Source organism: Podospora pseudocomata (assembly GCF_035222375.1).
Source record: "Podospora pseudocomata strain CBS 415.72m chromosome 1 map unlocalized CBS415.72m_1, whole genome shotgun sequence".
Lineage (NCBI taxonomy): Eukaryota > Fungi > Ascomycota > Sordariomycetes > Sordariales > Podosporaceae > Podospora > Podospora pseudocomata.
Genome location: NW_026946363.1, coordinates 2,198,479 through 2,220,548, shown reverse-complemented (window position 1 = coordinate 2,220,548; position 22,070 = coordinate 2,198,479). Strand labels below are relative to the sequence as shown.

Sequence of the window (22,070 nt, the reverse complement as noted above, 5' to 3'; positions counted from 1 at the left end):
CAACCTTTCTTTCTGTGACCATAACACACCTTGCCATCACCGATTTTGTTTCTCAACTACAGCAGCAACAACAACAACAACACCCCACAAAATACACATTCGCAAACATCACCATAGAGTATTTTCATTGAGCAAAGCACTCTTCATAAACGTTGAACAATCTCTCGCTGTCGATTAAAGATTATTAATTTACCTACTCCCCTCCCCCCCAACCAACTTCCACACACACACACACACACACACACACACACACACACACACACACACACACACACACACACACACACACACACACACACACACACACACACACACACACACACACACACACACACACACTCACATACCCAAGAACACCTTGCCAGTTGGTTCTTATTATTGTTCTTATAGTGTGCTGCTGCTCCCCATTTCATCATAAAAAAAAACAAGAGAAAAAAACATCAAACACCTCAACACCTCCCCCAACCAACCAACCAACCAACCAAAACACACACCACCGACCGAGCCCATGCACCCACCCCCATTAGAAACCGACCTTGAAATGCACAATGCTATGGTTATAAGTAAGTAGTGCGTAATAAGAGCCTCGTTGGGGTCATCAAACAAGTGTCTGTATAAAAAAAAAGGTTTTTCTTTTCTTTTTGCTCGAGTGAGTTATGTGCCATTTTCTCTCCCCCCAGCCCACAAATGTAGTCAAAGAAGGTTAAAAAAAAGCTGAAAAGTAACAAGATTAATCGAGAGAGAAGAAACGGAGGATTGTCATAGGTAGAAAGAGAGACAGAGAGCCATGCAAAAGACTACATGTCGAAGTTTGATGCACCAAACATCTGCTCATCGTGAGTGTTGGTCCTGACGATTCCACTCATGCGATTTGAATTCCGGGGATCGACATCGCGCATGTCGTCCCAGTCATCATCCCTCCTCCGGTCGTGATCATCATCCATGTCCTCGTCCTCGTACTTGCTGTACCTGTTCCCCATGTGGTCGTCAAGCGCGCTCTCATCCACAAACGTGAATCCCTGGAAATTGGCCTGTACTGATGGTGAGAGGGGAGTCGATGTCGCGTATCCCTTGGCCAGGGCGGCCGCCCGCTCGTTGAGTGACCCGTTGGTGTTGAGAGCGTTGGTGAACTCGGGGTCGAAGTAGGAGACATCGGTGTCGTTCTTGAGTTGCGGCTTAAATGGAGGGGTGATCAACTTCTTAGAAAGAGCATCCCAGTCAATGTCGGCAAAGAACGCGTGTCTCTTCAGCTCTTCGGCATCGTCAGTCGCGCCGAGACGATGCTTCGGGTTGCGATTCAGCAGCCCCTTGACAAAATTCCGGCCTTCCAACGACAAAGTATCCCGAGGGAATCGAACCTTGCCAAAAGCAATGTTCTTGTACATTTGTTGCGTCTCCTCGGCGTAGAATGGGCTCCACCCGCAACACATTTCGAAAACCAGGACGCCCAAAGACCAGAAGTCAACCATCTTGGTGTAACCCGTCTCGTCCAAGAGCACTTCTGGGGCGAGATATTCCGTTGTGCCGCAGAATGTGTTGGTGGTGTCGTTCTTAGTGAGGTTGGCCTTGGAAAGACCGAAATCGCAGAGCGCAATGTGGCCGTTCGCATCCAGCAAAATGTTTTCGGGCTTCAAATCGCGATAAACAATGTCGTTCTTATGGAGATGTTGAATCGCGAGAATCAGCTCCGCAATGTAGAACTTGGCGCGCTTCTCCTCAAACTTGCCATCCTTTTGCAAATGCCAAAAGAGCTCTCCACCCGACATGTAATCCGTGACCAGGTAGAGATCAGAAGGAGTCTGGAAGGAGAACTTGAGGCCCACAATAAATGGGGAATCGGCCATCGCTGTCCGTACCAGAATGTTGCGCTCGCCAACAGTATGCGCCACCTCCTTCTTCTGCACAATCACCTTCTTCGACAAGACCTTCATGGCGTAAATGCGCTTGGTATCCTTCTTGCGAACCTGATATACCTGACCGAACGTGCCCTTGCCGATAAGTCGCAGAATCTGAAAGTCTTCGGGTCCATAATGCTTCGGCTCCGCTCGCTGGTAAAACGCCTCGACGTAAATCTCGCCCGTCGGCGCATTTTCGGCCATTGTGTCGGCATGTCCTTTCAGTGGGAACCAACCACGGACCGGTCCCTCCCTCTCAGACGACTTGGCCTCGAAATCGACATGACCCAAGAACTCCTCCCCATTTTGTCCTTGCCCGTAAACCGAAATGTCCACAAGCATGTCCGAGTCAATAACATCGCTGTTCTGCTGTCAGCATCGTCGCATTAGCCCGCGACATAGTTGTCACCTACAAGATGGCTTCCGCGTCCCACTTTGGGTTGGTCAAGGACCGCCGCGACCCAGAGGTGCGGTTGCGGAAAGTGTTGAAATCGGAAAGACTGGTGTTGCTGCTCTGTCTGCTTCGCATTGGAATCGCCATTGGCCTGCCAGAATCGCTCCCTGTGCGCTGAATCGGCACTCCGCCCATGGCCACAGCGGCAATGGCGGCATCGTCGTCCATCTCCGAAGGTCGAGGGCCGGCCGAGATGAGCTCGCTTCGCTGGAAAACAACAACGACATAAGGGTTTTGACATCGCTTTAGCCCTCTGGCTTCGGAAATCTTGACGGCCAATTTTCCTCTTGGGGCTGGTACTCGGGCGCCCTGAGGTGTTGGTGTGTTGGTCGCAGTCCGATCAATGCTCTCGCCGTTGTGCCTAGAGTTACTGTCATGCCCATCGCTGGAGCGCGAATGTTGGGTAGATGAGAGTGCACGAGTTGGGGTGTTGGCACCGCTCTTTTTTCCCGACACACTTGTTAGCTTCTTGAGATGCAACACAGAGGCGGACTCGTAAGAAATTCTGTCGTGAGATGTGGGACGACTTGGAGAGTTAGGGACAGTAGAGGCACGGCCAGCCGGGTTGGAAAGGTGAGGAGCCGTCACGACGGAGCCGTTCACCGTGGTCGTTGTCAGGGGCGCCAGCATCGACATCCTCCTTGCTTTGCCCTTGCCGGCGTCAGAGACGCTGGGACGGCGAAACAGAGGAGGCGTCCCGCTTCGGGACTTTACGCTACCCCGGTCTCCAGCATAGTTGCGCAACGACGAAGGCTGCGAGACTGGAGGGGTCGGGTAGGGATGCAACCGGCTGCCTTCCTGGGGCAACGACTCAGATGGAGGTCCCAGAATCTCGTGAGCCAGAAGAGGAGGACCCTCATCTGACGCATCGGTGCATGGTTCTGGCTCTGGCTCTGGCTCTGGCTCTGGCCCAGCGGGCGAGAGTGGGACCTCTGGCGGTGTATCGGGTTCCCGTGCCTCGTCGGTCTGGTGGTCGGAGGCCTTCTGAGTAGTCGCGGCTTGTCCACTCGTCCTGAAAGAACCAGAAAACAGTCGCGGAAAAGAGCTTGCACGAACCTGGTTGAAGTAGCTCATGATGCCCGGCAGCCGTCGATCTTGAAGGTCTGGCTGCGGAGTCGCAATGCCAGAGCGCGGCGATTCGTAACCAATCTGATCCGCCGCACCGTCCTCTTCCGCTGCCGCGACAGACCTGCTGCGCTGGTTAATACCTTCCATGTTGACGATGAGTGATTTTTTCCGAAGCACGGAGAAAGCAGGCAAACCAAGGCAGGGGTTGTTCGTTGACCGAGGAGAAAAGGGGGGTAATAAGGCGGGGCACAAATTGACAGGAGACGATGACAGCCGTGGGGAAAGGGTGCTAGCTCATGGTGAATTTTGGGCGAATTGGGTTGGGGTAGATTCCAACAACAAGAACAGTTGAGCCGACGAAGTGGTTCTCGGGAGGGGAGAGGGGTGGGATATACTACATCTATGACGAGAAAGCTGTAGCCGGGGGACGGGGAGGGGAGGGGAGGGGGCAGCGGCCTGCTGGCTTTTAACGATCGCCCCAGAAATGGCCTCACCCAGTAGAAAGCAGGGCAGGACGGCTATGGGGCAGGTAGGGGCAGGCCGTCGGGCTGGCAGTGCTGTGCAGGAATTGCAGGAATCTTCAAAACCCGGGAGGCCGAGAGCGAACAGAACCCCTTCTGGCCGAGGATTTTCTTGCCTGTTGCGCTGCCGAACCCTTCATCAGGCAGACTGGATATGGAAGCACCCTAGATGCTTGCCATGTGGTTGTCGTGGGTGCAAAGGCCTGTGAGTGGGGGAATATCGAGCATTTTGCAGTGCCCATGGCCCAATTCCAAGCCCCAAGATCGGGTTGAACGGAGGGGTGAGGGGGCCGCTGAGGGGGGTGTGCCGACCGAACAATCCAGGGCAGCCTACCAGCAGCCAGCAGCTTCCCGGTTCGCTCACTCAGCGAGTCAGGCCGTTCTCGGCTTGATATGCCCGCACCCCCCCTTTAGCCCACGCGAATGTCTTCGACCCCCGTCGCCGCCGGCGCAATCCCGGTACGACAATGCGCTTTTTGCATGTGCACATCAGGTTGATGAGGACGGCAGATACGACACCGATGGGTACATGGCCCTTGCCAGGTCAAGAAACATCCGGTAGGCGGAACCGAGTGAGGTGGTGCAATCATAGAGGGACGCCCCTCACTTGCAATGGGAGCGGGAGCGGGAGTAGGAGCGCCGCATTGTGTGATGACAGATACCGTAATCCGCAACTCGCCCAACTTTTGCACTTGCGATGACGGCACTAGCCGGACTGACTCAACTTTCCCGTAGGGCGGACGGCCAGCGAAGAGGAGGGAGATATGCGGAGTCTGCAACGTTTCGTAGTGTACGTATGAGCAGCCGTGGCGGGGTAGGAAAGAGACTGTCTATCCATGTTTGGGCAAGGGGGTGGTCCCAAGCAACGCGCCGACAGGACGACAGCTGTCAGGACCCTCTGTCTCCATCGCCACCTCGCTGCCGCTTGAGACCCAGCCACCAGAGGGGTTTGTCGGTTGATGAGACGGTGTGCTCCGGGCTTTGATGGATTGCAATGTCGATGCGGTGCGACTTCTTGGATGTTGTTGGGGCTCTGAGCGTCGTCGTGGCTAAAAGCAATGCCGGCCTTCTGGAAGGCCGAATAGAAGATGTGGGCAATATGGGGATAAAGTGAAGGTCGAAGCGACGGGACAGGGAAGATGCAACAACAACAGACGGGGTGCGAGCAGAAGATACTTACTTTGACATCATGGCTTGAGTTGCCCTCCGGAGCAGATCAAAACCCCCTCCCGAGCCGCCGGTGGAGGGTGCGGCAGCAGTTTCGCCTGCGGGGCCCGACATTGTTTGCCTCACGTTGGTCTGCTCAGCAGAAGTCGATCGGGGAGAGATAGAGGAGACCGACTCGGACCGGGTTGTCGGCGCAGGTGGCCGTGGGGGATCTTGCGGGTATGGATGCGGCTGTTGTCGGTGTTGTCGGTGTTGTCGGTGATGGATGGGCGTGGTGAGGTGGTGAGGTGGTGAGGTGGTGAGGTGATGAGGTGGGTGAGGAAGAATGAAGACAAGAATGAGGCGGTATACTGAGAGAAGTGTCTGCTGAGCTGTGTGGTGTTGGAAGCGCCCAAGTGGCCGCGGGGTCCTGCGGCAAGGTTGAGAGGTCTGGGGTTGGGCAGTGGTGAATCCAGAGTTGGAAAAGCGGAAGATTCGCACACCGGAGCAATTCTTCAAGAAGTTAAAAGTGAATGCGTTGAATGGCGGCTTCCACCGTGCAAAGCCTAGGCTGCGAATAGTGGGGCAATGGTTGGCTACGAGCCCCTCCAGCTGGGTTGCGAGTTGCTCTGGGAGCAGCTGGGGAGCAGCTGGGGAGCTTCGACGACAGCGCTGCCGCAGGCAGGTGAGGTGTCAGAGAGGGGCAATTATTCAAAGCTCGGCAGTGAGAGAGTGCAGGTGGCTGTCGTGGGAATGGATTTTTGGGTGGTCGTGTTGGCAGAGCGCTTTCCGACGGGTTACGGCCTTTGGCTTTGAATATTACGTCAAGAAATAAAGGACCTGTTGCCTCTGGTGCTGAGATGCGGGCGATGCGGCTTGTTGCTCTGGCTGTCTGTCGTATATAAAGCGTTCTGTCTCCGTCCAGTGTCTCAGCGCTGCCAGGTTACCGGATACAACAGGCACATGGCTGGAGGATGGCTGGTATTGACGGCGGCGATGGCAGTTCCATTCAGTCTACTGCCGAGAGTGACAGTTACAAAGTTGAGTGGAAAAGAGTGGTCAGAAAGAGAAATGACATTTGCCCCCAACCATTGAGTTCAGTGCTCTGGGCCCAAGCAGCTATTTTTTGTTTGCGACGGTCACGACCATCTACCCGCAATGCTGGGTCAGGCCTTACCCGGCCCTTGAAAGCGGCCGGGTTCTAACGTGGCTGCAGGTACCTAGGGAAGGAACTGAATTCTGCCTTTTGGCTTTGTTACGCTTGCTTTGGTTTCTTTTGCCCGGGTGCTCCAATACCCAAATCAAATGCCAAGACTTCCTATTTGGGTGGTGTAAGTCGAGCGAGGTCTCTCTCGGTTCTGGTCTACAGGTTGTTTCCGACACCGCCCTAGCCTAAATGGCGGATCGAGTCTCGTTAATCATCGCATAAGAGCCATCCAAACCTTGCCGTCACACATCTTGTCATCATCAATATTGCGAGCCGTTGGTTAGCCTGGACTTGTTGAAACCGAAGACTGTGCCCCTTATCGCCAAGTAGATACAAACAACTTGCCGTCAGACGGATGCTCCTTCTCCTTCCGCCCACAGGTCTCGCCGAGGACATGCAGGTCATTTCAACAACACAGTATTGGACCTTCTCATACTGTTACGCATGTGTCAATAAGACCCGATTCGTGTGCCCGTCAGCTCTGATCGAAATCGCCTCAGCCCGGCCGTACCTTCGAGACGTTGGGAGTCAGTCTTATAAAAGCTGGGGCACTCAACGCCACCTTCCGAATAACCTTTCGTGTTCTCTAGCACAACGCGCGAGAGAAGACACGACTTCCCACAGCCGCCTTGTATACTCCCGAGAAAAGACAATCTGCCGAAGCTAGCAACCGTTCATCCCCCTCCTTATCAAGGGTCGTACAGATATCACTACCGGAGTTTCTTGACATCGATACAAGGCCGAGGAGGATGTCGCTTGGCCTCCAAAGATCAGGTTTACTGTCCGACATCGAATGGCGCTGTTGGCAGAAGAAGCAAGAGGGCGGCGGCGGCGAATCTTCTTCTCGTCTCCAGAACCACATCGTAATCTTCCACCTGGCCAAGACAGAACCTCTGCGGCCAACTGCATATGTAGCTGTACCAATGACATGGCGGAACTGTATGTATGCTGGCATCTTCTCGGCCTACCTTCTGCCCTCGATACAGAATCTATACACCTGCAGAAGTGACAACTACTTTGTGGCACGTTCCACCTTGATATCAGAATGCTCAGAGAGGAGACCAACTAGAACTCACCGCTTACACTCCGGTCTCTACCCCGTACCACCACGTCAACACTCGTGATCTGTGTTGCCACGCTCGGTTCCACGTTGAGCAGTTCGTTCCAAGTTTAACGGCTTGACTACCCAAAGGGCAATATCTAGCGGTGTCAATTTGTCTCTCTTGGCAGGGAACATCTGACTTTATGTTCAGTGAGTACCAGCATTGCCACTATGTCTGCTCACAAGATTTCAAATCAGACCTTTTTTGTACATGATCTTATACAAGTGTATCTCACAATTCATCAACCGAGCATGTCACCTAACCTTGAACTCTGAGTGGTAGCGTTTACGAGTCCAGCACTCCGGGTTTGTATCTTTACAAACCCTTCAGCTTCGCAAACAACCCCCCTTTTCTGTCTCGGGTGTACACAAACTCAAAAAGGGCCGGTGTAACCAAACCCTCGGAGTGTCTTGGCTTGCCTTTAGCAGAAAAAGAGAATCGAGATTCCAAACTGAACCCATGTCATTCAGAGCCACATGTCTCGGATTCCGTCATGTCTTTCCACCTACGCCACACATCTTGCCAATTTCATAAAGTGGTAGAGTGGTAGCTACACCATAGTCATCAGACTATCATAATCATTCGTAGTGACCGGGGTGGGAAGACTCATAATCATTGAATGAGGTAAACATACATGCCTTCATATTAGTTTTTATTATCATGGGCAGAGTTGTTCATTCCCTTCATTCTATAACAATTCCCAAATCTTCAAATCATCATAACATAGCCATGAACTTCAATATCCCTCTCACCACCGCACAAAACTTCTTGAATATTTCCCCTTTCCCACATCAAGCCATCTCATAGATATCATGAACTACCACCACCCTGAACAGACTCCTTTGCAGCTCTGAGAATACCCTTCAGCCTCTCCTCCGTCTGGGGATCAAACCGACTATGGGTTGCTATGGCTGGACGAGGAGAAAGCGGATCAGGGAGAGCAGCTGACGTTGGAATCAGTATTGATAGGTCCCAGCTTCAGCTTCTCAAGATTTGAATTTCGAAACAATCCATGACTTACAACAGCTGAAATCACCATGCTGAAGCCGAGCTCTGGCATTCTCATACTCCTCCCTGAACTTGGGTGTATTCCACGACGCCAGCGGCTTCCCGGCCGGGGTGTGCTGATGTTGATGCTGAGAAGTCTGGATTGGGGGTGTGCTGAGGTCCGGCAAGTCGGACATGGTCAAATCGGTGGACATGGCTGACTTTTGTATTGAATTTCGAACCGAAACTAGACTGAACGCAGGTCCCTTCCGATACTGACACAGCAGGCTCGTATCAAACTGGTGAGGAGGAACGACTTTGATATGTAATTTCGAAAATGTACCTTTTTCCAACTCCAAGAGAAGAAGGTGAAGGCCAGAGGAGCATGTCATTCAACTCCCTACCCTACCTGCCCTGCCAAGCCTGTCACCCATGGTCCGTGCACCTGCCTTCAACAGCGGCGGAGCCCTACGGGTTCAGGGATCCCTGCTATTGTGCTGGGGGGCGGGGGGAGGGCGGGTTGTCGCTCGACCGAGGCTCCATTTTCAATTGCAAGTTCATGATTTCTCCCCCTCCTCCCAGATATTGGACCGATTTCGTGAATTGAACAACTTAGCTCTCAAACCAGCAAACACACACAAACCACAATTCAACCATGTCCAAAAACCGAACCCCCATCCCCGACGCCTGGGACGACGACTGGGCCCCCCAAGCCGACCGCCTCTCCAAAACCCCGGCCGAACCCTCACCACCACCACCAGCGCCCCTCTCCAAAGCCGAGCGTCGCGCGAAACACCTAGAGGAGCAGCGCAGGTTATGGGAGTCAGCGTACGTCCCTCAACATCCAAACCATTCCCCCATCACTAACACCATATAGTGAAGCCCCAGAACCAACCCCCTACCTCCCCATCACAAACCCAATCCCCCTCTCCACCCCCTTCAAACCCCCCATCCAGCTCCTTTCCCGCCGCCCAATCCCCCAGAAAACCCTCGTCCGCGATCCAGCCACCGGTCTCGAACAACTCACCATCACCCAGCCCGACGACTTCGACGACGAAGACCCCGACACGGCCGCCCAAAAGCCCGAAACCCCCCAAGAGCGCAAGGAGCGCCAGAGGAGAGAACTAGAGGAAAAGCAGCGCCGGTATCAAGAACAAAGAGCAAAGATCTTTGGGGACTCAAACCCTTCCTCTGGGCAGTCATCCCCAGGGACGGTGACGCCCCCGCAGGCCGGGAATGATGGTAGGGGAGGAGGACATAGAGGACGGGGTGGTGGTGGGAGGGGCAGGGGGAGGGAAGGGAACGGGAGGGGCAGCATCAATGGGCGGAATACCAACCGGCAACCTCAGCAGCAGACAACTGAACCACCGTCGAGGGAGCTCTTCGACGCGGAATACTCCCCCAAACCACCCAACCGACGAGGCGGCGGTCCCTCCTCCTCTCAACAGCCCAGCCGCTCTCACACACCCCGTGAAGAAGACCAAATCACCCGTCAACCAAGAGGTCCAGACGGCAGCGGAAGAGGAGGTTTCGGTTTCGCCAAGCGAGGCGCAACCAACGGCTGATCTTTCCATTCTTTCATGACTAGAATGCATTGACGCTACACGGTATCATTCTATATGATCTGTATCCCAAAAACAGAAATTGTCTCCAACTACCGCTGTACAAGGTACCAGTGTGCTACTCTACCAACCACCACCAATCTTCCCCGCCAACTGAACCACCCGTTCAGTGTCAGTCTGCGTCTTTCCCACATCACTAACCACCTCCCGAAAGGTGGTATACGCCAACTTCTCCACCGGCACCGACGTCAGCTCCGACCACACCCTCAGCACATCCCGAACATAACCGGGTGATATCCCAGCCACCACGAGGCCATCATATGTCCTTTCAGATGATGATGTCTCCTCATCATCACCAGAAAAGTACGCCTCATCCACCACCTCCAACCAAGCCTTTTGCTCCTGCGGCCCAGGTTTGTTTTCGGTCCCACCAAAACCCATCCTCTCGAGGACAATCGGGTCGTCCACCTTGAGCTGTCCACCACCGTTGGTGCAACCCCCCGGACACGCCATCACCTCGACATAGGAGAAATCCAGCGCGTTGCTGGCTCCCGCGGCCTTTCCAGGTCGTCGAGCTGAACCAAACGGTTTTCCTCCAGGCATGCGGGGAGGTCTGGCGGGCTTGAGCTTCCGAACGAGGTTTTGGATGTTGCGGAAGCCGTAGTAGCGGGCGGCTTTGAAGATTTGTTCCCCCGAGGAGGAGAGAATCGAGTACTCTATTACGTCGGCGTTGCGGCCTCGGGTGGTGGTCAAAGTTGAACCGGGGTTTTGGGAGAGGAGGGTGTGGAGGATGTAATGAAGATTTCCACCGGAGGTGCCCGCAGAAAGGGATTGCTGTTCGTTTTTCTTCCCCGGGGCGGAAAAAGGCAAAAGGAAATCGCCCATGGTTTTGTGAGGGAAGGGCGTGGTCTGGGGGAGGGGGGTTGTAGGTAGAGAGAAGAAATTGATGTTGCGTGATTCGGCGAGCATGAGGATTTCTTTGGTGGTGATTACGCAGTCGACGTCTCTGATTCCTTTTTGAGTTGTGGCTGTGGCTGGGTTGTTGGAGGTGTTGTTCCAGACGGCATCGGTGAGCTCTTCCCGGCTGGCCTCGAGCTTCTTGTCGAAGCAGGGCATTATGGAGAGGTGCCATATCCTGTCTGGGGAGATGTTGAGGGTTTTGGAGAGGGTTGTTTTGAGGAGGGTGCCGGTGAGGGCCTGGGGGGATTTGACTTTTGAGAGGTAGGGGAGGACGTAGGGGTGGGTCTTTTCGGCGTAGCAGACCCAGCCTGGGCAGCTGGAGGTTAGGACTGGTTTTTTGATGTCGTTGGAGGAGGAGGAGATGACTTCGTCGGCGCCTAGGACTAGGGAGGCTTCGCGGGCGCGGTTGGTGGAGACGATGTAGGTGAAGCCGTTGTTGTGTCTGCCGCCTGAGGGGAGGCCGAGGGAGGGGTTGGAGAGGAGGTGGGTGATCATGTTTGCTGCTTGGGATTGGGTGGTGTTGTTTCCTATCGCGGCGGCGAGGGAGGCGAGGACTTGGGGGGATACAGAGCAGACGAAGAGTTTGGAGGAAGGGTTTCCGTCGAGGTTGGTGGTTATGGTGGTGCCATCTTGGGAGAGGGCGAGGCTGGGGGCTGAGTCCAGCAGGGAGAGGACTTCATTGTGGGATTGGAGGGAGACGAGGACGGCTTCGGCCGAGGTTACGCAGCCTGAGCAGGCTAGGCAGTCGGTGAGGGATATTTGCGCGGGGCCGGCGGGTTGTGAAGCAGAGGGTTGCTGACCGTCGAGGATGACTTCGAATTCGAGGGATTCGGAAGCTTGTGGTGGTGGCGCGGTGGGAAGGGTTTCGATCGGTTTTATACAAGCGACGCCGGGGGATATGAAATCGTTCAGGTCGTCGGCAGAGAGGATGGCTGACATTGTGACGGCCGGCTGTGGAAGTAAAAAAGAGCTTGGACTCGAGGTGTGGTTGTCGAGGGGCCGATCGATGGAGGGGCTGTTTACCCCACGATCAGATGTCAAAGGTGTCGTCGTGAATAGATCTTGTCGCAAGCAATGCCTCCAGTTGACTTCAGTGTAGCTCCAGTATAGATTGGAAAGAAAGAGAGCTGAGTCTAAAAGAAGACAGCGAACACCCAGAGCCAAGATAATCCCCAAATTCCTATCTCAAGCCCACTCCCGGAGATGCACAATTTGTAAATTCAGTGACTCTTTTGCTTTGAAATGCGCTTGCTCCAAACCAAAACTGCGAAAATGCGACATCGGCTCCCCTGGTGGCGGTTGAGCGGGCGCCCCGCTACCCGCCAGGAGCCCCGCCCGTCTCCTCGGCGTCGCGCACTGTGCCAATCACTGGGGTGCCATTTGCGATATGACGTAGCGGAGGATACAAGGGTACTTAGACACATTATGTAGAGCTTCAACACTACGATACAAGGAACTCACTTTCACAGTCTAATTCTCACATACAATTCTTTTGTTCTGAAACCATTTCGAAGAACGGCCAAAATGGACACCCCACCCTCCGAAATGGACGTAAGTTCCCCCGTCACCAACCCCCCCCTACAATTATAAACCATCACACAAACTAACCCAATGCCCCCCAAGTCAACCACCTTCCTCCACCTCACCACCCTCCTCTACCTCCTCCTCCAATCACTCCCCCTTCTCCTCTGGCCCTCTTTAACAACAACCCTCCTCACGCCCCCAAACTACTACCCCCCCTCCTCTTCCGATCTCGTCTCAACCTACCTCGCCCGCACCCTCGCCCTAACAAACCTAACCCTCGCCGCCCTCCTCCTCGCCCTCTCCGGCCTCCTCGCCTTGAGCCCTTCCCCATCCCCTTACTCCTCCGCCGCAGTCCTCATCACAACACTATACCACTCCGCCACGGGGGTATACTCCTACACCCGGTACACCACCCCCCGCACCTCCCAACCGATCCACCTCTTGGGCTGTCTAGCAAGCAGTTTCCTCGCTTGCGTAGGGCTCTACGTTCTCCTATTCGGAGATGGGAAAAGACTGAGCAGGCGGACCGGGGCGGATAAGGCTACCAGCGGGTGGCCTTTCAGGAATAAAGAGGCGGATAGGAAGAAGAAGAAGAAGTCGGGTTGAGGCCTCAGGATGAGGACGAGGAAAGGGTTGGACATTGGACATAGAAAAAAAACCTTGCGTGTGTGTGTGTGTGTGTCATAAGAGGTGTAAAATGGCATGTTTTGTGGTTATAGTCTATAATGCTCTCGCATGTCATCGACAGAAGAAAATAGAGATAATGCCACGGGGAAATAGGGACCTTTAAAGATAGGTAGCCAGCCCACGGGTTTTTTTGAAAAGTAATCATTTAAACCTGCAAAGAAAATCAAGCAGGCCTTTGAGGATTGTTAGCAGGCATAGGATAGTTAATAGCTAGACCTTCAAACACTCAACACACACACGCACTCATAAAGATAGTCAATGGGCCTTGAAAGATAGCAAACAGGCGCTAAATATGCATTGATATGCCTCTTAAGAGATGCCCAAGAAGCATTTGATTTTATCTTGTCAAGTGACTCTATCTACAACGCTTGTCCCGGACCACATTTCCCATCCCCAGTCGAACCGTCAGGCGGGGTACGAAACATTGTGCCGCTTCTCGAGATGAATCCAAAGGTAATCCATGGTTTTGATCGCCTCCTCAGACCGGGGGCAAGTTTTCACCGGACAAGTAACAGACTGTGAAATAGGATTGCCGCCTGCATCTTTGGACTTGTGCACCCATGAGTAGTGACTATGGAGACCTCGATAACTGATGTAAGGCGTTTCAGACCTCTCACAGTTCTTGAATCGACATACGTAAGGCGCGGCGAAAAAAGGTATGCGCAGCTTCAAACAGACGACTTCAGCCTCAGCAGTGTTTTCAGCGGTGGCCAAATACGGCTCGCTGACATCGCAGGATCGAAAAGTCAAATGTACATATTGATTTGAGGCGTTGTTGGAAGAAGGGGATTGATCCGAAGCATTGTCGGAAGAAGGGGGTCCTTGGATATCCAAAGGTACAGAAGACGCGTCCAAAAGCTGATCTTGAGCGCCCGTAGACTAGTTTTGCGCATCCTCGACAGAATTTGCGGCGGCTTCAGGAGCCGTCAACACCACGTCCGCCTCTCCCGACAACACTGCCTGTTTACGAGCAAACCAGTCCTTCTCGCTCCGTATGACCTGCTCCAGAAGAACCTCCTTCTCCAGCCACTCCTGTTTGTAAAGTTCACCGACTTCCTTGAGCTCAGCCTCGAGCCGCTTCCCTTCTTCCTCGGCCCACTTTAGCTGAAGTTTAGTTAGCTGGAATAGCTTCTCACGTGGCATAGCAATCTCCTCGGGACTAAACAGCTCTTCGTCCAAGGGTGTGAGCATGTCCTCGGAGTCTTCGTAGGGAACATCGCTGTCATCTACCGCGTCATCCTGGCCGGCAGCGTGCGATTGTGGTGTCTTGAGAATGATACGGAGGTTCTTGCTCGACTTGCCCGTGGTTTGGTGGGCCTTCGAGACGGGATCTGAGGGTCGGAGGTCTTCTGTTTGGTGGACTGTTCGCATGTGCTTGGCCAGGGCGTCGGAGCGGGTGAAGGCGCGATCACACTCTGGGAGGCAGTAGTTAGTACTAATTATCACGATGCAGAGCAGCTGTTTTGCAGAGCCTACCTGGAAGATAGCAGTAAAATGGCTTTTCCCTGGTGTGACTTCGCATGTGAGCTTTGAGAGCGTAACCACTGGCATGGGCCATTCCCTTCCTAGTGCATCCAATCCATTCACAGGTATACTTCTTTGCTCGAGTCTCGATATGATCGCTGTGGATGTGTTCAACCAGATTGTCCATGTTGCCCTGGTCGCCAGCCCTGCAGCCCTCCCAATGGCAGATGGTGACCTGTTCCGCATACTCTTCCTCCTCTTGGCGCGCATTGATGGGCGAGTTTGGCACGTCGCCATCGGTGTCGGAGGAGACTTGCGATACAGTATCAATGTCTGGGTCGACGCTGGCCTCCTTGTGAAATGCTGGCGAGGCTACCGAGCCAGTGGCCGTCTTGAGCCGTTTGGTTGGTGGTGCATCCTCCATGATGTCTTCGGGGGCGTCGCGATCTGGAAACTCGTTGTCGGTGGAATCCATGGAAGAGAGGGGAGAGCCCGAGTCGTCGTCGATCGGGCTGCTCAGTCGCGCCATTTTTATCGGCTCTGTGGCAAGGCAAGAGCGAGTTGGGATATTGATGGATCGGACGATAGGTAGATTGGTTGTTGTGGGTGCGATTTTGATTATGGGCGTGTTGAGATGGATATGGATGAAGTATACCCTGGTGTTCCGTGCTCCCTTTTATAAGTTAATTCTCAGCAATATAAGCTCATCCGCGTCGCAGTCTAATGATACGTGGCGTTGGCTCTGCTGAAGGATATTAAAAAGTGAAGAGAATTGTTGAAAAGTCAGAATTATTAGGTTTGGGGGGACAATCGTGAACGGCGCAAAACATTCAATGGACGGCAGGATGCTGGTTGAGTGCCAGCACCCGTGCTCTGCTCTGCTCTGCCTGCCGCAGCAGCAGGAGCGTGTCTCTGCCGCCGATCAGCAACAGTGACATGCAAGTCGCAGGGGCGGGGATGGTGACGGGAATGACATGAGCTCCCGGCAGCCGGCTGACAGCTGGTCACTCAAGGCCACCTCCCAGGCACACGGTGCGCACGCAACAGATGGTTGCCACTGGCACTGCTTGGTTGGCGCCCAAAACAATCTGGAACGCAGGGACTTTTCTCAGCTTGTTTACCCCTCTGCCCCTCCCCCACCATCGCTGTTTTTATATGTACCACACCCAAAGCAAAGACTCGCTCCTGCAGCCATCCACCACCTAGATACGCGTGCCCTTACGACTTACCCGACATAGAGCCAAACCTTGCACCTCTTGCAATACCCTACCACCTGAAGTTCACGTTCTTCATTCTTTGCTCTTCATCGTCAGATTCAGGATTCAATATACAAACATGGCCCCCACCACCAAGGTCTTCTCCCTCGAGGGGAAAGGTCTGAAGCTGGACACGGCCGAGGACCTGGAGCCCCATATCGCCGATCTTCGCGCCATGGAAGATGTCGAGGAGGTCCATCTGCTTGGTAACACACTCGGTGTCGGCGCATGCAAACTGCTTGGAGAGGTGCTTGCGACCAAGAAAACATTGCGCGTATGTCTCCTTCTCTCACCTCCTTTGTTGCTTACTCGCCAGCCCCAGGTGACTGAACTAACCACTCGCGACTCAGGTTGCCAACCTCGCCGATATCTTCACCGGTCGCCTCCTCAACGAAATCCCAGAGGCCCTTTCCTCCCTCCTTACCTCCATCCTGAACCTCCCCAAGCTCAACACCATCAACCTCAACGACAACGCTTTTGGCCTCAACACACAAGCGCCACTCGTCGCCTTCCTCGCCGCACACGTCCCCTTGCAACACCTCTACCTCAACAACAACGGCCTGGGCCCCCACGCCGGTATCCTGATCGCCGATGCGCTCTCGGAGCTCCACGCAAAGAAGGAGGAGGCGCGCAAGCAAGGACAAGATGTGCCCGACCTCGAGACAGTCATCTGCGGTCGCAACCGGTTGGAAAACGGCAGCATGACCGCCTGGGCCAAGACTTTCAGCCTGCACAACAAGGTCAAGGAAATCAAGATGGTTCAGAACGGCATTCGGCAAGAGGGTATTTCGCATCTGCTTAGCGAGGGTCTGCGTCACACTTCGGAACTCAGAGTGCTGGACCTCCAGGACAACACATTCACCTTGAAGGGCGCCAAGGCTCTGGCCAAGGTTGCGCCCGGCTGGACTGAGCTTCTCGAGTTGGGCGTCGGCGACTCTCTTCTCAGCGCCAAGGGCAGTGTGCTTTTGGGTGAGTCCCTCGCTCAGGGCAAGAATAGGAACCTTGAGATTCTGCGCCTGCAGTACAACGACATCACCGCCGCTGGTCTCAAGAGCCTTGCCGAGGCTGCGAAGGAGGCTCTCCCCGCGCTCAAGAAGATTGAGCTCAACGGCAACAAGTTCACCGAGGACGACGAGTCGGTTATCCTCCTGCAGGAGCTGTTGGAGGAGCGCAAGGAGAAGTTTGGCGGCGACATTGTCGTTGAGGACGACTGGGGTCTTGACAGCCTGAGCGATCTCGAGGAGCTGGATTCTGATGAGGAGGAAGAAGAGGAGGAAGAGGAAGAGGAGCTTGAGGAGCGGGCCGAGAAGCTCATCAAGGAGGCCGAGGAGGCTCAGGAGGAGCCAGTCGTCCAGCTCAAGGACAAGGAGGTGGACGAGTTGGCGAGCAAGCTCTCCAAGGCTACGATCTAGGCCTGGGGGGGTAATAAACAAAAACAAAAACAAAACAGAAAGAAATAAAGGAGTATTGACCTCTAGACGAGGTGCTGTTTTTGCCCATGATTTACCACGATACCCGAAGAGGAGAAGGTTGTTGGTCTTGACAAATGGGACGCAATTGGGATGGTTTGTTACACTAGAATTGAAGCGTTTGTTCTTGTCTGGCAGTACTGTCTGAGGGTAGAGTTTAGGTATACAATACAAACCCCTTTATTGAATGGATTCTTTATTGGGTGGGGATTGGGTGTCCCAGATGAGATACTGGCTGGATGCCTGTTGATGGTGTTTGGACCTCCTGGTCTCATGATGCAAAACATCATGCCCACAACCAAAACCGTGCACCGAGAATGACAGGAGACATACGAAAGTCTTATCGTCTATGTGTGTGTGTGTGCCGGCAGGTTTGAAATGTGCTGCTTTTTGGATGGAGTGATCGTGGTTCGAGTCGGTGGTGGTGTGCCGGTCAGATGCACAGTCATGCCACCAATGTAGTCTGAGCCTCCCAGCGACATTTTGGGAGGGTGAATGAATCCTTCGTTGATAAATAACCCCCAAGGCCTTTTTTTTTCTCGCTTGCGGCTAGGGGTTTCAATCAAGCAAAAAGAACAATTTATTGGATTAGGCATTATTGTCGAGTATTATTTATCACTGCTGTCGTCGACAAGACTGACAGCTTTACCTACACAACACCACTTACACACACGCCTACCTTGCACAACATTATCGCAAGAAACCACCACACAATCTTGAGCATACGACATATCACTGCTTCTCTACAACACCTACCTTGAGCACACCAAACCATCGCTCTCAGTCCAATCACACACAACAAATCAACCTTGAACAAACCACGCATCTGCTCTACACTTCTCAACAACCTACCTCGAGCACACCAAACCACTGCTCGCAACAACCTCCTCTACTGAGCACAACCATCCTGCTCCTTTATCACCATGAAACAGACAACCAAACACCACCCCATCCTCCACTTTGAACCCCTCTCCGACTCCCCCATCCCCATCCTCTGGGACCTCCTCCTCGCCTGTTACGCTATCCGCCTCACCCTCCTCTACGCCCTCCTAACCCTCGTTTCCCACCTCATCCTCTCCCGCCTCCCCTCCTCCCCCATCACAACCCTCGTATCAGCAGCCTTCTGGACACGCTACCTCACCCACCGGTTCCAAGTCCCCCCCGCAATTGGCTTCAGGGCCGCAATTGGCCTCCTAGCAGGAATGATAATCTTCCTAATGGAGGAACTGCTCTCCGGGTTGGAGTACGAGATGGGATATGGGGGGTTAAAGGGTCTCGGGGGGTGGGTCATGGCTGGGGTTATCTCCATGCCTGTAATCATGGGGTTGGGCGAAGAGGGTAAAGAACGGTGGGTGAGGTGGGAAGGAAAGGGGTTGGAGTTCGGGACGAGTTATTAGCATACAAGAGATAGGGGGATTATCGAATTATGATCTAATGATAAAAAAGTAGTTTGGCGAGAGAGTGAAGAAAGATGGTGTGAGTGAGTGAGTGACAGGTGATGATAGATGGGAGATTCCATGTGGCAGGGATACACTGCAACTGCCAAAGTCTAGGGTTGGGGTTGGGGTTATCTCCCTTGTTCAACCACCATCTACTTCTCTATTACCAACTACCAAGAAACAAAAATCACCAAAGCCACCCTAGAAATACGCCTCGCTCAATGCCTTTTTGCAGCTGTGCCCTTATGATACACTTGATTCAATCCCTTCCATACTTCACCTTTATCACCCTAATGATATTCTTTCAAACCTGGGACTACCAGTCCCTCGCGAGTCAATGACCAACCCCCCCTGCCCCCCATCCCCCAAACCCCGGCTGCCCAAGCTGAGGAAATGGTGCTTGGGCCGCACCCGCAGGTGGCGGTTGTTGTTGCGGTTGAATGTTCCCACCCTCCTGCTCTCTCCGCCTCGCCTCCTCCTGCCTCTGCTGTCTCTGCGCCCGGTAAAACAACAAGAACGCCAGTGAAACAACCAAGCCCATGATGATCAAGCTATCTAGCACACCATCCTCGTCAAAGTCTGGCCCATCACCCCCGGGCATCTGACCGGCACCGTTCTGACCGGCGGCGGCCTCATCATAGTACTCGTCCGAGTAATAGTCATCATACAACTGCCCCGCTGCATTCTCCTCTTGGAGGAAGTTGTTGATCCACTCACGGAGTGACCAGTGCTTCTTCTCGACTGTATCACGGCATGTTAGCTTTGGATGTTCAAACGATAGTAAAAGAAAAGATAGTCCATACCTGGCTCATCCCTGATGCTGTTGATCGCCCCGTTAGTGAACGTATTCCACGCACTCTTCGCCCTCAACTTCAACAAGCTCAACGACACCGGCAAATACGCCTCCTCATTGATCTCATACGCTGCGTCGTAGTGTCTCTTGGCCAAGTGGTAGTCCTGCTGGAGACCGACCCCGTGCTCGTGCATCCAGCCCAGGTTGTACATGGCTTGCGCGCTCTGCTGGTATTCCGACGCGCCCTGGTAGCACTGCAGGGCCTTATCCACATCTGGCTCTGCCCCGATCCCATGAAGATAGTAATCCCCCATCTTGACCAGAGAATCAATATTGCCCTGGCGGGCGGAGCGAGTCCAGTACGTCAGGGCGAGACGGGGGTTTCGAAGAAGGGGCGACTTGACAGCCCTACGGTAAAGCCACTGTGGGATCTCCAGGAGTGATTGCTCAGGGTCGAGCATAAATGCAACGTTGTTCTGTGCCTTTTCATAGCCCTGCTCAGCGGCGCCAAGATACTCAAGCAGAGCAAGTTCTTGGTCGCCGTCGTCATAGGCCAGGTTAGCCTCGGCCCAGGAGGACACAAAAGGCTCAGCCCTTTCAGACACGCTCTTGAAATAACCCAACGCAGCGCTGCACGACTTCTCACGGCCAACCCCAAGAAGGTTGAGCTCGCCGAGATAGTAATATGACTCGATGCTGGCCCACCGGGCAGCAAGTTCAAAGTAATGGTTGGCCGCCGCCAGGTCATCGGTACCGCCTTGGTCAAGATGAAGAGCACCTAGCGCCACTTCGGCATAGGGGTAGTCCTGCATCGCGGCCGCCTTGAAGTATTCCGTAGCTTTGGGGACGTCCACAGGCACTCCATATCCATTGAGGTATAGCAGGCCGAGACTGTACTGTGACTGGGAGTCCTTGAGATAAGAGCCCCGTTCAAACCAGTACTTGGCTCGGATGAAGTTCTGGTCAACGCCCTCTCCACGCATATACATACGTCCAATGTATCCAGCCGCCTTGGCTGCATACTTATCGAGCCCAGGTTTGGGATTCTGGACTTGTTGGCCCTTAACCCAGTATTGCTGCGCAACCTCATAGAAATACCTCTTTGCCTCGGCCAAGTTGATCTCGTGGCCTCTCTGTCCCTCGTAGTAGATTCTACCCAGGTTGAACGATGCTTTAAAGTCGCCCTTTTCGGACATCAGGTTGAGATACTCAATGATATCCTCGATCGAAGCATAAGAGTCGGGCGACTTCTGGACACTTTCCCTTCCGGCACTGTACGCGCTGGCGCCTTCGCCATACACTCCTCCAAGTTCGTCGGCAATCCTGTGTGCTTCGTCGACCCAGCGCATCCCGCCCGGCGGTCCTGACCGGTACCACGCAATGACCTTGTCGGCAACCTGTTTGTAGTACTTGACAGCGACGTCACAGTTCTTCGGTGTCCCAATGCCTGCGTGGTGTCGATAAGCCAGTGACATTTGCGCTCTCGTGTGACCCCTATTCGCAGCGAACGTGTAGTACAGGAGTGCCCGGGCCTGGTCTGCCTCCACAGCACCACCAATTCCAGTCGAATACATGAGCCCCATCATGTACAAGGCCGAGTTGTTCCCATTGAGCAGTGCCAGCTTGTGGTAGTTGTCGAAGGCCTCCTTAAAGTTCCTTGGGTGTGAAAAGTTGCCATAGAAGTTCATCTCGGCCAGAATGTACAGGGCGTCCGAGTTGTTCTGTCGTGCAGCTTCATTGAGGAGTTTAGATGCATGTAGGAGCGGTCCGCTGAGACTCGGGGTGGGTTGCGACGTCTCGGCCGGGGGTGCGGTGAGCCGCAGTGTTGGGACGGCTTTGAGAGCGAAGTTCAGGATCAAGCTGACAACGCCCTGGTGTCTCTTTGCTTTGTGATGTAATGGCTGGTATAGCTTTCGTAGTTCGGTCATGGCGGAGTGGACGAGTTCGGCGCCTGGTTGCTGGTCAGTGGTCTCTTGGTTCTTGGCCCCCTTGTATGTCCAACTATCCATACCAGGCTGTTGCCCTCCGCTTGGGGCCGAAGCCATATCTGGGCGGAATCCATCGTCGTCTGCTTGTTTTGGCTTTGCTGAATCGCCGGTGAGGACATGTTGATCGGCTTGCGTTTCGGCGTAGGAGAAAGCGAGGGCCTGCAAGAGCACTGCAAGTGACGTGTGTTAGTGGGCTACGGTGGGCGTCTTTGCGACATCTCTAGTTGTGATGGGTTGGCTCACGGAATAACCACAGAAAGTACCGCCTCATGGTGGGTTGGTAGTGGTGAAAGTGATATGGAAAGAGTCTGTCATGTCATGGCTCGCCCAGAAAGTCGAAATTCGGGATCGACCAACTTGGTTTGGCGAAAAGTGGTCTGAATGATGTTGTCAGTGTTGATTGTAGGTAAGCTGTCCAGATCCATAACAGCTCCCGTTGTGACAAGGGCCATGTAAGCTGCCCTTGAAGATGCGGCCCAGGTGGCGCCAGCTGCCAAGCCGGTTCATTGCTGCAAGTAACTTTCCCCAGCAGGTATACTTCAAAGAT

General features: G+C 53.8%; 9 protein-coding genes across 9 annotated transcripts; 4 read left to right on the top strand and 5 right to left on the bottom strand.

Moving 5' to 3' along the window:
- Window positions 1-797: 797 nt before the first annotated feature.
- SCH9 (Serine/threonine-protein kinase) lies at window positions 798-3,564 on the bottom strand (the record flags this gene model as incomplete). Its single annotated transcript, XM_062885329.1, has 3 exons — window positions 798-2,256; window positions 2,309-2,790; window positions 3,406-3,564. 3 exons carry the CDS (start codon window positions 3,562-3,564, stop codon window positions 798-800), a joined length of 2,100 nt encoding a protein of 699 aa, XP_062748285.1.
- Window positions 3,565-7,795: 4,231 nt separating this feature from the next.
- Window positions 7,796-8,773, bottom strand: QC762_109065 (uncharacterized protein; the record flags this gene model as incomplete). The annotated part of the gene is made up of 3 exons (XM_062885328.1): window positions 7,796-7,944; window positions 8,029-8,338; window positions 8,416-8,773. 2 exons carry the CDS (start codon window positions 8,771-8,773, stop codon window positions 8,205-8,207), a joined length of 492 nt encoding a protein of 163 aa, XP_062748284.1. The 3' UTR covers window positions 7,796-7,944; window positions 8,029-8,204.
- QC762_109050 (uncharacterized protein) lies at window positions 8,761-12,075 on the top strand. The gene is made up of 2 exons (XM_062885327.1): window positions 8,761-9,209; window positions 9,259-12,075. The coding sequence occupies exons 1-2, from the start codon at window positions 9,037-9,039 to the stop codon at window positions 9,944-9,946; spliced, it is 861 nt and encodes a 286-aa protein (XP_062748282.1). The 5' UTR covers window positions 8,761-9,036; the 3' UTR covers window positions 9,947-12,075.
- NAR1 (Cytosolic Fe-S cluster assembly factor nar1) lies at window positions 10,067-11,842 on the bottom strand (the record flags this gene model as incomplete). Its single annotated transcript, XM_062885326.1, has 1 exon — window positions 10,067-11,842. One exon carries the CDS (start codon window positions 11,840-11,842, stop codon window positions 10,067-10,069), a length of 1,776 nt encoding a protein of 591 aa, XP_062748283.1.
- Window positions 12,076-12,328: 253 nt separating the features above from the next.
- Window positions 12,329-13,234, top strand: QC762_109035 (uncharacterized protein). Its single transcript, XM_062885325.1, has 2 exons — window positions 12,329-12,454; window positions 12,527-13,234. Exons 1-2 carry the CDS (start codon window positions 12,428-12,430, stop codon window positions 13,031-13,033), a joined length of 534 nt encoding a protein of 177 aa, XP_062748281.1. The 5' UTR covers window positions 12,329-12,427; the 3' UTR covers window positions 13,034-13,234.
- Window positions 13,235-13,369: 135 nt separating this feature from the next.
- Window positions 13,370-15,479, bottom strand: QC762_109030 (uncharacterized protein). Its single transcript, XM_062885324.1, has 2 exons — window positions 14,591-15,479; window positions 13,370-14,529 (listed from the first exon to the last, which is right to left on the bottom strand). The coding sequence occupies exons 1-2, from the start codon at window positions 15,105-15,107 to the stop codon at window positions 13,994-13,996; spliced, it is 1,053 nt and encodes a 350-aa protein (XP_062748280.1). The 5' UTR covers window positions 15,108-15,479; the 3' UTR covers window positions 13,370-13,993.
- A 180-nt stretch (window positions 15,480-15,659) lies between these two features.
- On the top strand, window positions 15,660-17,494 carry rna1 (Ran GAP Rna1). Its single transcript, XM_062885323.1, has 2 exons — window positions 15,660-16,108; window positions 16,185-17,494. The coding sequence occupies exons 1-2, from the start codon at window positions 15,914-15,916 to the stop codon at window positions 17,244-17,246; spliced, it is 1,257 nt and encodes a 418-aa protein (XP_062748279.1). The 5' UTR covers window positions 15,660-15,913; the 3' UTR covers window positions 17,247-17,494.
- Window positions 17,495-18,226: 732 nt separating this feature from the next.
- On the top strand, window positions 18,227-18,700 carry QC762_0007450 (uncharacterized protein; the record flags this gene model as incomplete). The annotated part of the gene is made up of 1 exon (XM_062882848.1): window positions 18,227-18,700. The coding sequence occupies one exon, from the start codon at window positions 18,227-18,229 to the stop codon at window positions 18,698-18,700; it is 474 nt and encodes a 157-aa protein (XP_062748278.1).
- A 189-nt stretch (window positions 18,701-18,889) lies between these two features.
- On the bottom strand, window positions 18,890-21,937 carry HRD3 (ERAD-associated protein). The gene is made up of 3 exons (XM_062885322.1): window positions 21,767-21,937; window positions 19,546-21,693; window positions 18,890-19,483 (listed from the first exon to the last, which is right to left on the bottom strand). Exons 1-3 carry the CDS (start codon window positions 21,792-21,794, stop codon window positions 19,077-19,079), a joined length of 2,583 nt encoding a protein of 860 aa, XP_062748277.1. The 5' UTR covers window positions 21,795-21,937; the 3' UTR covers window positions 18,890-19,076.
- Between the last annotated feature and the right edge of the window lie 133 nt (window positions 21,938-22,070).